Source organism: Solanum verrucosum, unplaced genomic scaffold (genome assembly GCF_900185275.1).
Source record: "Solanum verrucosum unplaced genomic scaffold, falcon-dt-bn FXZP01000086.1, whole genome shotgun sequence".
Lineage (NCBI taxonomy): Eukaryota > Viridiplantae > Streptophyta > Magnoliopsida > Solanales > Solanaceae > Solanum > Solanum verrucosum.
The window spans coordinates 760,746-774,944 of NW_026020100.1; the positions used below are offsets into that span (position 1 = coordinate 760,746).

The window sequence follows — 14,199 nt, forward strand, 5'->3', positions numbered from 1 at the left end:
CAACACACCTGTCTCGATATATCGCATCCCGATATATCACGTAAGAGTGATGTATTTGAGAATAGAAGAGAGTAGAGATTTTTATAATTTTTTCAAATGGTAAGAAATTTTCGGTAAAATAAATTGTATATTTAGATAATTTTTTCATGAAGATATTAGTTAGTATCTTTGAATAGTGGAAGAATTTCAAGTAACAAAAGAAAATGTTTTAGAAAAAATGAAAAGTGCTCATATTAGTTATTGCGTTTATGACAATCAAAATTCAACTTCTACGAAACTAAAAGAGAGTAGTGGACAACTTAAATACTTAGAATGGTCAAACATTGAGATTTCTCACCACTATAATTAGATTAAAATTAAGACTATAACTTAAATAACACCTTTTATGTGGTATAAGTTATATCAATTTTAGCTAATGCCTTAACCAAACATAGAATGCAATTAATTCGAAACTAAAAGAGAGTAGTTGATAACTTAAATACTTAGGATGGTTTAAAATTGGGATTTCTCACTACTATAATTAGATTAAAATCAGGATTTTAACTCAAATAACGCCTTTTATATGGTATAAGTTATATCGATTTTAGCTAATGCCTTAACTAAATATAGAATAAAATTAATTCAAAATATAAATCGGGATAATCCACCTAATTCCGTGACCCTAACAACCCCTAAATGCACACGCATTATCATATAACAGTTATAAAAATAACTCTAGTTTTTGTCCTTTCTTTCAAAATCACATTAAAAATAAGATATGATGTATGAACTATAAGTAAAGCATCTGAAGTGATATATTAAACTTATCATTTTATTAATTATTTTGTAAGGGGTGTGTCAAGTTAAATATGAACAAGTAAAAATGGATGAAGAGAGTATTTATTAAGATTTCAATGGATTTTTACATAGAAATTTATGTTCTACAATGAAAAATATTAGATTCAGATGAACTCAGTGCTGCAGCATCCGCCTCAGAGGCAATATCTATTGTTTAAAGTTGAACGGCACGTGTTTTTCCATTGTCTAGAAAGAAATTACTTCTCCTTCCAAATTTTTTTTTTTAATCATAAACATAAAAAATTCTCAATAGGAATAAGTACTTAAGTACGGGAGGCTAGGCCTTACCTTACCAATCCTAATGAGATACCTATCCTCTACTAATTAACAACCATGAAGAAAGTACGAGCTAGAGAGCACTAGATATTCTATGATCATCATAAAGTTTATAATATACTCTATGATAATATTACAAGTGAGGATTCTTAAGTAATAAAAAATCATAAAAGCCAAGGAGAAAGTTGAGTTATCAACCTCAAACTTTCTTTTACAAATGTTTGAACTAAAAAAAGATAGATTGACCTTCTAAAGAAACTTGAAGTATGTTTATTGTCTTCTTCTTCAAATTTGTCCAATAACACTTGATAGTTCAAAATTAACAATCACTTTTAGCTTAAAAAAATAAAGCATTCCCAAATAATTATCACTCCAAAAATTCAAGACTAAAGTAGACATTTATTTCCAACTATATATATATATACCCTTAATATCAAAAAAGAGAAAATAATCATTCTACTTTAATTAAAGGGAATAACTTGGTAAAATTAAAGTAACTTGTATTTATGATTTTTTTTTAATGGACGTTGTATGTTCAAGGGCAGAGCTAGTAACGATCGGTTGAATTAATCTAATAGATTTTGCTCAAACAGTTTATTTATGTTAATAAATTTATTGAATATTTAGAACTCGGTTACTATCACTTAAAATCACCGTCATAAAATTCAAACTCATAAAGTTGAAATTCTAGTTTCGCCTTAGTTTATGTTATTTTTGGTTGTGAGTGGGGGGAAAATGTTGAAGGTACCTTACCTTTTTCCCAACTGTTTTAACTACTTTTGTGTATTCCAACAAAAGTCTTTATACTATTGAAAAAATTGAAAATAGTATTTTGTAACCAAAGTCTTAACTTACACTTTATCTGCCTCTGAAAATGTCACTTTCTCATGCATGCTTTTAGATAGAGATTTGTAAAGATTGGTTGGGAGTAGAGAGGAAAAAACTACTAACACTTAACACATCAAATTAATGCAAAAGTTTTCAAGCCTACAAAAGTTGTTGGAATATTGACACATCTAACATTAACCACCTCATATATCATTTTCCCCTATACTTTCTTGTTGTAATCATATATCATAGATTTCTCCTCAAAAAAATTAAAAAATTTCTAGTTGTGGCTTAGTTAACTATGTCAACAAGAGGTGAAAATGGAGCTAGAAAAAATGAAGAGGATCTTGTGTTGGCAGCTTTGCAAAGTTCTCCTACTTATATACGAGCACGGACATCGATCTTTCGAGGCATTGGTGGAGAGGTTGCTTTAGTTGATGTTGGAAAAATGAAAGGTGAAGAACAGAAGCAAGTTTTGGATGTGTTGATTAATGCTATTAATGAAGATACAGAGATGTTCTTCAAAAGAGTTAAGGAAAGATTTGAGAAGTAAGTGTTTTTTTTTAAATTTCATTTTCAAATATAGGTTTATAAGTTGTATTTGTGTATTTTGTGCTTAGTAGGTGTTACTAATTTCTTTGGTGTTTTTCATTTGCATAAATATTAATGTTTGTGTTTTGATGGAATGGACATTGAAGGTGTAATTTCCTCCTATCCCTCATTTATCAAGAAATAAAATAATAATTATGGTAAAGCAAAAAAGGAAAAAGGATAACTTATATAGTGTCGAAGAGTTCATGCCATTCGGAAACAACCTTTCTACCTCCACGAGATAGTGGTAAGGTCTGCTACACTCTACCCTCCCCAGACCCAACTTAGTGGTATTTCACTAGGTATGTTGTTGTTGTTGAAGAGTTCATGCCATTAGTGTATTTTAACTTATTGTTGCAGGGTTAACTACCTTATTTTCCGGTTTACTTAGCCCTTTAATATGGACATTTATCGATATTATCTTTAAGGTGATCTGATAGTGTAAAACTCCTTTACATTGTCAGTGTATAGAAGTTAAACTCGAAAGAAAAGGACCATTTCAGTCTTCATGTTGCTTATGTTGATGGTTAACATTATAAGTATATCCTGTATGAAAGGCAAGAACTTACCTTTTTGAAAAATTGATTCTTGATGGTAACCAGGCCTCATTTAGGAGTGAGTTTCAGATAGTATAAACTTGAAAACATCTCAACGTGCTCACACGAGCTATAAACGACATAATGGTGTTTAAATATGAGTTCCATTAGGACAACAAGAAGCTGAAAGAGCTATGTGAAGTGTTAAGAGTCTTAAACCTCTTTCATCCATATGATCTTCAGCATTATTCATTGTATTTGGTTAATATTAAACATATCAAACTAATCTTACTTTCAGGGTGGAATTGGAATTCCCAAAAGTTAAGGTTTGCTTTCAGCATCTTAAAGTTGATGCAATGGTCCATGTAGGAAGCAGAGCATTGCCTACTATTCCCAACTTTATATTCAACATGACTGAGGTAAGCCTGCACCTCTCATGTGTTTGCTAAATTACGATTTCATAGTGACTAGAGTCTGACAATGTTTCTGTTGTTAAAAAATTAAAATGAAACAGACTTCCTTAAGACAGTTGAGGATTTTCCCAAGTCGGAGAAAGAAATTATCTATCCTAAACAACATAAGTGGTTTTCTACGGCCATCAAGGTACGATTTGAGCTCCAATGAAGTGTGTCTCGTGTCCATGAGTTATATTTGGAATCTCCTGAGGTGGTCTTGTCTTTCAGGTTGACACTGCTTTTGGGTCCGCCTAGCTCTGGAAAAACAACATTGCTTTTGGCACTTGCTGGCCGTCTTGATAAGAATTTGATGGTACAAACCTTTACTTGTTCCATCACAATGCTATTAGTATACACTGGAAATGAAATGATTTTTAATGACTTTTTGCACTATAAACCTGAAATTACTTTATAACCAAACTAATTATGTAATTATATTTACACTGTCAGTGCATATAACTTAACAACATAAAAGCTTCAAATGCACTACTAATGAATTGGTTTTAAGTGGTAGTATGACATGCATCATTCTATAATGACTGATTTTCCGTACTGGAAGCTGAAAACAAGTGTACATGCTATTCGTCCTTTGATATCAATACTAGAATATCCATGAGATAATACTTCAAATATTTTTAATCAATTCATCATAAACATATTTGTTTGGTGCAAATATTGCTGAAAAGTTGATTTTTTTTTGTTCAAGATGACATTGTAGCTACCTTTTGTTTCGAAAAGATTGTATGTGTCCCTCATTAATGCAGTTAACTTACTATGAAGATGTCAGGAAGAGTTACCTACAATGGACATGATCTGACAGAGTTTGTTCCTCAAAGGACGGCTGCATATGTCAGCCAGAGGGATTCACACATTGCAGAAATGACAGTAAGGGAGACACTTGAGTTCTCTGGACGTTGCCAGGGTGTCGGATTTAAGCATGGTATTTTCTAGACCTGCTACAATCAGCCATGCACTTTACGGTACTTTTTCTAGTTGAATTTGATATAGAACCATCAAAATCTGGGCAGATTTGCTTATGGAACTTCTAAGAAGAGAGAAAAATGCTGGAATAATTCCTGATCAAGATATTGATATTTTTATTAAGGTATGGCGTCTGCGTAAAGTTTGTTTTCTAGGTTATATGTGTAGAGAAACCACTTCATCAATCTCATGTTGATGTAATTGTTTTCTATCAGGCAGTAGCATTGGGAGAACAGACAAGTATATTTGTAGATTACATTCTAAAGGTATGTTAGCAGTGAGGCTTTATTAAATTCATTGTTTTTTCTACATTCATACCACATGCTGCATATGGACCTATAATTTTCTTTATGTTAGTTTTACATGTCAAAATGCTACTAATTACTATGAACCTTATATTTCTTTACTGAATGCATGACTTTTCACCGGACATGCTCAACGTGATAGATACATATAAGTTGATTATAAGGAAGAGTTATGGTCCATTTCTTGAAATCATTGTTGTTTTATCTTCTGTACTATGCTTCAATAATCAATAGCATCATGTTCTGGATATAAGATATTAGCTTTATAGACTTCATTGTGCTTTGCGGACTATTGTTTGGGCATTTTTTTTATATCCTTCTGAAATATCTGCAAAGATTTTAGGATTGGATATTTGTGCGAATACATTAGTAGGAGATGAAATGCTCAAAGGGATTTCAGGGGGACAGAAGAAGCGCCTCACTACTGGTACTTGCCTTCATTTCTGCTAGCTGACATCTGCTTGTTTAAAATTATCGAAAAAAGTAAAAAAATCATTGCTTGGATTATTGAAGTTGTGAGACATGTATGCAGGTGAGTTACTAATGGGTGCACCAAGGGTACTCTTAATGGATGAAATCTCAACCGGGCTAGATAGTTCAACTACCTTTCAAATCATCAAGTACTTAAAGTACACGACTCGCGCATTTGATGGGACTACCCTGGTTTCTTTATTGCAACCTGACCCTGAAACGTACTCTCTCTTTGATGATATAATTCTATTAAGTGAGGGCCAAATCATTTATCAAGGTCCCCGTGAAACTGCTCTTGAGTTCTTTGAATTTATGGGTTTCAAGTGCCCCTCCAGGAAAAATGTTGCTGATTTTCTTCAAGAGGTAATTGTCTGAGTTCAAGCATTTGACTGATGCTATATTGATAGTGCTCTTATTTGGGTTGTCATCTTGTTATCTCTGCACAGTTAACATCTGAAAAAGATCAAGGGCAGTATTGGTTTCTCAATAGTCAGTACAGCTATGTATCAGTAACAAAGTTTGCTGAGGGGTTTCAATCCTTTCATGCTGGTAATGCATTGGCGCAAGAACTGGCAATTCCATTCGACAAACGTGACAGTCATCCAGCAGCTCTATCCTCTAGTACTTATGGTGTGAAAAAGTCTGAGCTTCTCAAGATCAGTTTTGACTGGCAGTTGCTATTATTAAAGCGAAACTCAGCTGTGCTCGTTTTCAAAGTCACACAGGTCATATTTCTTAACAGTTTCTTTGCAAAAGAAAATCACCTTGCTTCTTTAGATCCCTTTTAGAATTATACTGTTAGTTGTTGAGGTGGACATATTGTTTTCCATTTTGCAGCTCTTTCTGATTATCTTGATAATGATGAGTGTGTTCTTCCGTTCAACAATGCATCATGATACACTTGAAGATGGAGCTGTTTACCTCGGTGCTCTCTACTTTGCAATTCTTATGGTTCTTTTCAATGGTTTCTTGGAGGTGCCTATGCTGATAGCCAAGCTTCCCGTTCTTTATAAGCAGAGAGATTTACATTTCTACCCATGTTGGATATATACTCTTCCGTCTTGGCTTTTGAGTATTCCCACATCACTTTTAGAGTCCATTATTTGGGTTGCAGCTACATACTATGTGGTTGGCTTTGATCCTCAAATAACCAGGTATCTTTTTAACTTTTTTGACAAGTGGTTCTATTCGTTTCATCTTGTTTTATATTCTGTATTAGCTTTTCACCATTGATAGAGGTAAGATAACTCATTTTGTTTAATAACTACAGGTGCTTCCGTCAGTTTCTGTTGTATTTCTCATTGCATCAGATGTCAATAGGACTTTTCCGTGTGATGGCATCACTAGGCAGAAATATGATAGTTGCTAATACCTTTGGATCTTTTGCAATGTTGGTAGTCATGGCTCTCGGAGGATTTGTTATCTCAAGAGGTCATTTGCACTCTCAATTTGGCTCATCAATGAATTAGTTACTTCACCCTGAGAGAAAATGGCTTTTATTCAATTAGTTTGTAGTTGAACTTTTCATTTTGTTACAGATAGCATCCCAAGTTGGTGGATTTGGGGTTACTGGTTTTCCCCTTTGATGTATGCCCAGAATTCAGCTTCAGTAAATGAGTTCCGTGGCCATTCTTGGGATAAGGTAATTTGGTATTCTGGTATCTGTTTGTGTCTGTTTCATATCAAATTACAGTCCAAGACTTGCTAATAATCTACACTTTAATACATCCGAACATAAGGGATCACCAACTTAGCAATGAAAAATTCAGGTGTAGTAAGTCAAACTCAGTGTCTATTCATGAAAATGAGATATATATTAGCATGTATTCTTCCTTTTTTTTATGAATTTCTATCTTCTGAGGAAAAACAACTGTTCTCTTCACATGGTGTCGAAGGCCTTCTATCTTGTATAATTCTTTTAAACACTAAGAAATGACTACTATAAAGTGTTGATGCTTCAGATAAAAATATGTTTGGACTACTATTTACTAATGTTGCTCATTTGTTAATCAGTACTACTGTTGGATATAAATTTATCTTTTCACTTTAAACTGGCAGAGATTTAGGGACAACATATCTCTGGGTCAGATGTTATTGAAGGTTCGCAGCTTGTTTCCAGAGAACTATTGGTATTGGATCGGTGTTGGTGCATTGATTGGGTATATAATAGTGTTCAACGTCCTCTTCACGTTGTTTCTGACTTACCTCAACCGTAAGTTTCTTCTTCTAAAATCCTATATACTATCATCTTAAATAGCCAATATTCTGGTTCTACAAGTCTTTATTGTGACGCGTTTAGAGAGGAAGTCTAGCTGTCGCAAAGAATTGTGCAAAAGAAAGATGTTTGGATGCTCTAGTATTACTAGTTAACATGACTTGCTCTCAATGCCAATTGTTCTAGTTTCTTTTCATACCTATTGTTTTAATACAAGGAAACAAGATGCAAGTTCTTTGGGAATTTATCATGTTCTTACAACTTTCTGCAGCATTAGGGAGCCAACAAGCAGTTGTTTCAAAGAAAAACACCCAGAACAAGGACAAGGAACAAGAGAGTGAAGATAACATGGTTCCATTTAGAGAGTTTTTGAACCATTCACACTCATTCACTGGTTTGTTAAAGCATTTTCACTTTTGAGTTTAGCTTTTAGTTGCAATGAGTAGATATTCATGATTCCCGGTCTGTTGGCAGGAAGAGAGATCAAGAAACGAAGAGGCATGGTTCTTCCATTCGAGCCTCTTTCCATGTGTTTTAAGGAGATTAGTTACTACGTTGACGTTCCCATGGTAAACCAACAGCAGTTCAATTACAGTAACCAATGAAATGTAATATGTTCTACAGCGAATTCCTTATTAGTGTACGAAATTATTTCTTCAGGAGCTTAAGCTACAGGGGCTAGGAGATAAACTGCAGTTACTAGTCAATGTTACTGGTGCATTTAGGCCGGGCGTGCTTACTGCATTAGTTGGTGTCAGTGGTGCTGGTAAAACTACTCTAATGGATGTTTTAGCTGGAAGGAAAACTGGTGGACATATAACAGGCAATATCTATATTTCTGGACACCCGAAGAAGCAAGAAACTTTTGCAAGAGTATCCGGATATTGTGAACAGAATGATGTTCATTCCCCCTGCTTAACTATCCATGAGTCACTACTGTTTTCTGCTTGGCTCCGGTTATCTTCTCAGGTTGACGTGAAAACACAAAAGGTAATCGTTATAGTTCTTTGAACTTATGACAATGCCATAATCTGTACATACAGAACCTGAGGAAGGACCATTCTTTTGCAGGCTTTTGTTGAAGAGGTTATGGAGTTAGTGGAACTAACTTCATTACGTCGAGCTTTGGTTGGCCTACCTGGAGTAGATGGATTGTCAACAGAGCAAAGGAAAAGGTTGACGATTGCGGTTGAGCTTGTAGCCAATCCTTCAATAGTTTTTATGGATGAACCTACTTCAGGACTAGATGCCCGGTCTGCAGCCATTGTAATGAGAACAGTGAGAAACATTGTCGACACTGGAAGAACAATCGTCTGCACCATCCATCAGCCTAGTATAGATATCTTCGAATCATTTGACGAGGTTTTCATCTTAAATCTTGCTCAATACATATCAAATCTTGAATCAAACACTGCAGTTACAGTTTTAGTAGTTACATATAGCTATCACCTTAGTTTTCATCACAAGTAAGACATGATTTTACTTTGTATGTATGCAGCTTTTGCTCATGAAAAGAGGTGGACAGCTCATTTATGCTGGTTCACTAGGGAACAGATCATGCAATCTTATTCAGTATTTTGAGGTAATCCTTTAACTGATCAATTCAGAGCTTTCTATGCCTTAAAACTGCATGATAAATAATCCACTTGTAATTTTCTAGGCAATTCAAGGAGTACACAGAATTAGGTCTGGACAGAACCCTGCAGCTTGGGTTCTTGAAGTTACTTCTTCAGCAGAAGAAAATCGCCTCGGTGTAGATTTTGCTGACATATATCGAAAATCAACTTTATTCCAGTATTTCTCTCCCTCTCCCTCTGTGTGTGTGATGAAGAAATTATCTGATTCGTGCTTTCAATAATTAACAATGTTTCTGTCATTTCAGGCAAAATGAGGAAATGGTTGAAAGTTTAAGCAAACCACAAGAAGGTTCAGCTGAGCTATATTTCTCAAGCAAGTACTCTCAGTCCTTTTTCGGACAGTTTCTTGCATGTCTATGGAAGCAAAACCTGTCCTACTGGCGCAATCCACAATATACTGCTGTGCGCTTCTTCTACACGGTCATAATCTCATTGATGTTTGGAAGTATATGCTGGAAGTTTGGTTCTAAGAGGTTTCTTTCTTGAAACTTTGCCTTTACCATTCAAAACAATATAAATCCATTCACTCATTTTGATCTTTTGGCACAAGACTTGAAGTTATTCAAATGATTCCTCATAATCAGAAAACTAAATGCTGTCATACTAAAACTTTCTCCTCAATACAAGTTAGTAATTATTTTCACTTAATCTGCTAACCTTTTCACCACAGGAGTACTCAGCAGGACATATTAAATGCTATGGGATCCATGTATGCAGCTGTTCTTTTCATTGGAATCACGAACGCTTCCTCTGTCCAACCTGTGGTATTTATTGAGAGGTTCGTCTCATATCGTGAAAGAGCAGCCGGGATGTACTCAGCTCTACCCTTTGCATTTGCACAGGCATGACATCTTTATATTCTTCGTGTGTTTTTCTATATGACTCGGTGTAAGACTTGGTCTATGAATGATGCATTTGCCTGTCTAAATTGGATAACCTTACTGTCTTTGCAGGTCACAATTGAGTTTCCATATGTTTTCATTCAAACACTAATATATAGTACCATATTCTACTTCATGGCATCTTTCGAGTGGAGCGTCTCGAAGTTCGTTTGGTACATATACTTCATGTACTTCACACTCCTATACTTCACTCTCTTCGGTATGATGACTACTTCAGTCTCTCCAAACCATAACATTGCTGCAATTCTTGCTGCACCATTCTACATGATGTGGAATTTGTTCAGCGGATTCATGATTTCTCGAATGGTAATGCTCTATCATGCTCTTTAATCTCTACCATCCTGACACAAATGTTTGTTAGTAGTCTTTTTTCTTGAACTCCGTGTCAAGTCAAACCAGACATACAAATTGAAACGGAGGGAGTAAGTCACTAAATCTTGGAATTTGCCTATTCACTAACTTCATTGTTCTGATTTCAGAGAATTCCTATTTATTGGAGATGGTACTATTGGGCTAATCCAGTAGCATGGAGTTTATATGGACTTTTAACATCACAATACGGAGAAGTAAATGAACATCTTATGCTTGCTGATGGTGTTCATACAGTATCAATAAAAAGGTTCATTAAAGAACAGTTTGGATATAGGCAGGAATTCTTAGGCACTGCTGGTGTTGCAGTTATTGGTTTCTGTATAATCTTTGCAGTAACCTTTGCTTTTGCAATCAAATTTTTCAACTTCCAGAGAAGATAGAGTTTATAAGAGGCATGGCAGTTAACACTAAGGTAATATACATTGCAAATTCTTGTTTCATCAATAGAGTTTGTGATTGTAAGAAGAGTGTCCACCCAATACTTTAAACAAAAAAATAGCCAGCGGAGGTATAATATATGTATAATCAGTGTATAATCTATGTATATCGACTAAAAAGAAAATCTTTGAATCCGACTGGCTATTTGTGTAAAAATCCCTTGTCGTTTACCTTCATCATGTGATGTTTCATTTTCCTGCACATACTTAATGAACACAAAGTTTAAGAAAGAAGGAAGACTTTTGATACTTGTGATATAAACAAAGGATTCTCACAATAATGATAGACAAATTTACTGTTTACTTTTTCTAGCTAGTATACATAGATTATATTTTGATTATACGTGGATTAATTGACATTTGTAATTAGCCATAAATTATCTTATTATTTAAATTCTGAATTTGCTATTAGCTGAAGAACACCAATTTTGCAATTATTAATTTAACAAAAGAGCTAACACACATTTAATTTCTTTTGCAGGGTTCTGCTTTAGTTTTGACTCATTGATCAGGTTATATAAAGAGAATAAGGATGCAACTATATATATATACACTACAATACATATATTTCTCATGAATTTCTGTGACATTCATTATATATATATGGATCAAATTCTGTATCACATATATGAATGTATATATAATAATAATCACATTTTTTCACCTCTTCTGCTTCTCACTGCAAATGAATTTGTTACAAATGTTGAAGAAACATTCAATTCCGGTTTAGCATTTCTTAATAAACTCGCGTATGAAATATTAGCATTAACTGAGGTGGTATTTGTTCCTAATATCTGAGCCAATTTAGTGTTTATGAGATTCATCAGACACATGACTGGACCATAGATATTGAAAAACACATTATGACAAAAATACATGGATGAACATACGATATGTTTTGGATTATTTCATGTAACATCCTGATTTGTACAAGAAACACAAAAAAGAATAACTATAAGCATATATAATAATACAGTGTCAATGTTCTATAGTCAATCTATCTAAAAACTTGAGTTTTCGTCTTCAGAATCTGCATCAGTGTTCTATAACCAAATGACGAATGTGTGGCTGTGTTCTGAATGCTCTCTTTTGTTGCGGCCTGTGTAAACTGGACATGTAACCATGTTGCCTCTTCCGCTTCTTTGGAGGCAGGACACTGTCAGCTGATTTCAGAAAAGAGTGATTCAATAGCAGTCCTGCACTCCAACGCGATTTTGGATTCTTGATCAGACAATATCTCAAGAAATCTTTTGCCTCTGTAGACAGTTTGTCATTCTCCAAATTTGGTTCCTCGTACTTAATTCGTTGCAATACATCATCAAACTTTGGATCTGAATTGGATGATTCCCATAGTGGTGTCCCAGTGATCAACTCATAAACAGTACATCCAAGTGCCCAAATATCAACTTCTGGGCCGTACTCCTGTTTAAGTAGGGATTCAGGTGCCATGTACCTTTTAGTTCCTCTCATCCCCTGTTTCTGCGTCCAGCTCTGTTCCAAAGTTAACGAAAGCCCAAAATCAGCGATCTTTGCCACCTCCTCTGTATCATCATCAGTAGAAGTAAGAAGAATGTTGTGTGGCTTTATATCACAATGAATGATCCCTTTCCGATGAATGAACCTCAGCCCTAAAAGAACATTCTTGGTGTGTTTTTGTACTTGAAACTCAGGCAACCCTAGTTGATCATTATTGAGAAGACGATCAGCAAGACTCCCGGCAGAGGCATATTCTAAGAGCAAGTTGTAAAGAAGTATATCATCTTCTTGGGTGACTTTAACTCCGAAAGATCGAATAACATGAGGAGAATCTTGACACATTCTTAGAAACTCAGTTTCATCTTCAAGAGAGTGAGAATGGCTCAACATACAAGACTTCACTGCAATAAGTGATGGAATGAGAGGAGAATGAGTAGTAGAAGCCAATGAAACGAAACCAAATCCTCCCTGCCCTAATGTTCTACCCCTCTTCCACATAATCTCTGCTTCTTGATTTTTTGCCATTGCAGAACAATTTCAGACTGTTTTTTTTTTTTTGGAATAGTTTGAGCGTGTTTTTGTGAGTGTAGAGTTATATAGGACATTAGTTTCCTAATTTTTTTTGTTTTCCTGTTAATAGTGGTAGTAAGACAAATTATATTCAATATTTCCTTATTTAGTTACTTTTAATAAATGGAAATTTACAGCTCTATAAAATTCAAATAGTTACCATAAAATAAGAGGCAGTTAAATAAGTTGTAATTTATTAAAAGGGTTGATAACTTGAATGATAAGTCATTCACTTGAATAACGAATCATTTACTTATATAACACAATTATATTTTACAATTTCAAAATCCTTAACACAATAGTACTTATTTTACCATCCTTATTATTTAATATAAAATTATTTTCTTGTGCAATACTATTTCCGTCTTATTTTATTTGTTCAATATTCTCTCTTAACCACTTTATTTGTTATTTTTTTATTTATTAGTCTCTCGACACGTACATTGCATGTACTTATCAGCTCAAGTGGTCAAGATAATTGGTCATCACTTCATGTTGGATTGTACATATATTTTTGTAAAAGAATATCAATATTATTTATAAATAATTAAGTAAAAAATTATATACATAAGAATAGCGTAAATTAAATATTTTTGTGAAAGGGGTTGGTCATTGAATTGTGACATGTTTGCCAACGTTAAGATAACTCGATATAGTCTGAACCTAAATTTATCTCACCAAAAACTTTCGTATAAACTATATTCATGGTGTATATTCCTTTGTGGAGGACGCATATTAGGGTAGATAGTTTCTTCTCCTCCCGTTTTTGTCACTATTTGTGGTTGTTTGTACTTTTGACTATCATATTATTTTGTTGTAGTTATTGTCCTGCTACTATATGATATTTTTGTATATCTATTACCTTTCTCCTAGACTATTTTGAATGATTTTTCTTAAGCCGAGAGTTTATCGAAAACAATCTATTTAGATATTGTAGGTGGTCTGCGTACACATATATATAGAACCTTTGTTCAACCAAATTTGAGTAGTGTTGGAATTCAAACATCCTTGGTATCAGCATTTAGTGAACAGATGGACATGTAACTCTCCACAAAACGCGATTTTGGAAACAATTTCTGAGGAAATCTTTTGCCATTCTCCAAATTTGGATGATGATTTCCATAGGGGACGGTGATCACCTCGTAAACAGTGCCCAAATCCCTAATTAAGTAGGGATTCAGGTGCCTTTTAGTTCCTCTCATCCCCTGTTTCTGCTTCCTCCTCTGTTCCAATAGTGCTAGTAGGAAAAATTATATTAATGTTTTCCTTATTTTACTTTTAATAGATGGAAATTATATAAATGTCTATTT

General features: G+C 34.3%; 2 protein-coding genes across 3 annotated transcripts; one reads left to right on the forward strand and one right to left on the reverse strand.

Moving 5' to 3' along the window:
- Positions 1-2,159: 2,159 nt before the first annotated feature.
- Positions 2,160-10,822, forward strand: LOC125824931 (ABC transporter G family member 32-like). Of its 2 annotated transcripts, XM_049504274.1 has the most exons (24): positions 2,160-2,490; positions 3,367-3,487; positions 3,583-3,671; positions 3,752-3,836; positions 4,304-4,463; positions 4,552-4,628; positions 4,720-4,770; positions 5,146-5,236; positions 5,342-5,643; positions 5,727-6,005; positions 6,118-6,434; positions 6,551-6,711; positions 6,819-6,922; positions 7,339-7,492; positions 7,767-7,889; positions 7,970-8,064; positions 8,156-8,485; positions 8,567-8,857; positions 8,994-9,077; positions 9,156-9,289; positions 9,378-9,605; positions 9,803-9,974; positions 10,086-10,340; positions 10,514-10,822. In XM_049504274.1, exons 1-24 carry the CDS (start codon positions 2,243-2,245, stop codon positions 10,784-10,786), a joined length of 4,224 nt encoding a protein of 1,407 aa, XP_049360231.1. In that variant the 5' UTR covers positions 2,160-2,242; the 3' UTR covers positions 10,787-10,822. The 2 variants fall into 2 exon arrangements, with proteins under 2 accessions (XP_049360231.1, XP_049360232.1); XM_049504275.1 differs by lacking the exons at positions 2,160-2,490; positions 3,367-3,487; positions 3,583-3,671 and having other exon boundaries at positions 4,311-4,463.
- A 977-nt stretch (positions 10,823-11,799) lies between these two features.
- Positions 11,800-12,854, reverse strand: LOC125824945 (mitogen-activated protein kinase kinase kinase 20-like). Its single transcript, XM_049504295.1, has one exon. The coding sequence runs from the start codon at positions 12,842-12,844 to the stop codon at positions 11,879-11,881; it is 966 nt and encodes a 321-aa protein (XP_049360252.1). The 5' UTR covers positions 12,845-12,854; the 3' UTR covers positions 11,800-11,878.
- Positions 12,855-14,199: the final 1,345 nt, after the last annotated feature.

Bases quoted from the DNA above. Each gene is read 5' to 3' on its own strand.
- LOC125824931 (XM_049504274.1), top strand. From the start codon at position 2,243: ATGTCAACAAGAGGTGAAAATGGAGCTAGAAAAAATGAAGAGGATCTT. The intron at 3,672-3,751 runs GTACGATTTGAG...CTTGTCTTTCAG, and splicing joins GGTTTTCTACGGCCATCAAG to GTTGACACTGCTTTTGGGTC. The intron at 3,837-4,303 runs GTACAAACCTTT...CTTACTATGAAG, and splicing joins GTCTTGATAAGAATTTGATG to ATGTCAGGAAGAGTTACCTA.
- LOC125824945 (XM_049504295.1), bottom strand. From the start codon at position 12,844: ATGGCAAAAAATCAAGAAGCAGAGATTATGTGGAAGAGGGGTAGAACA.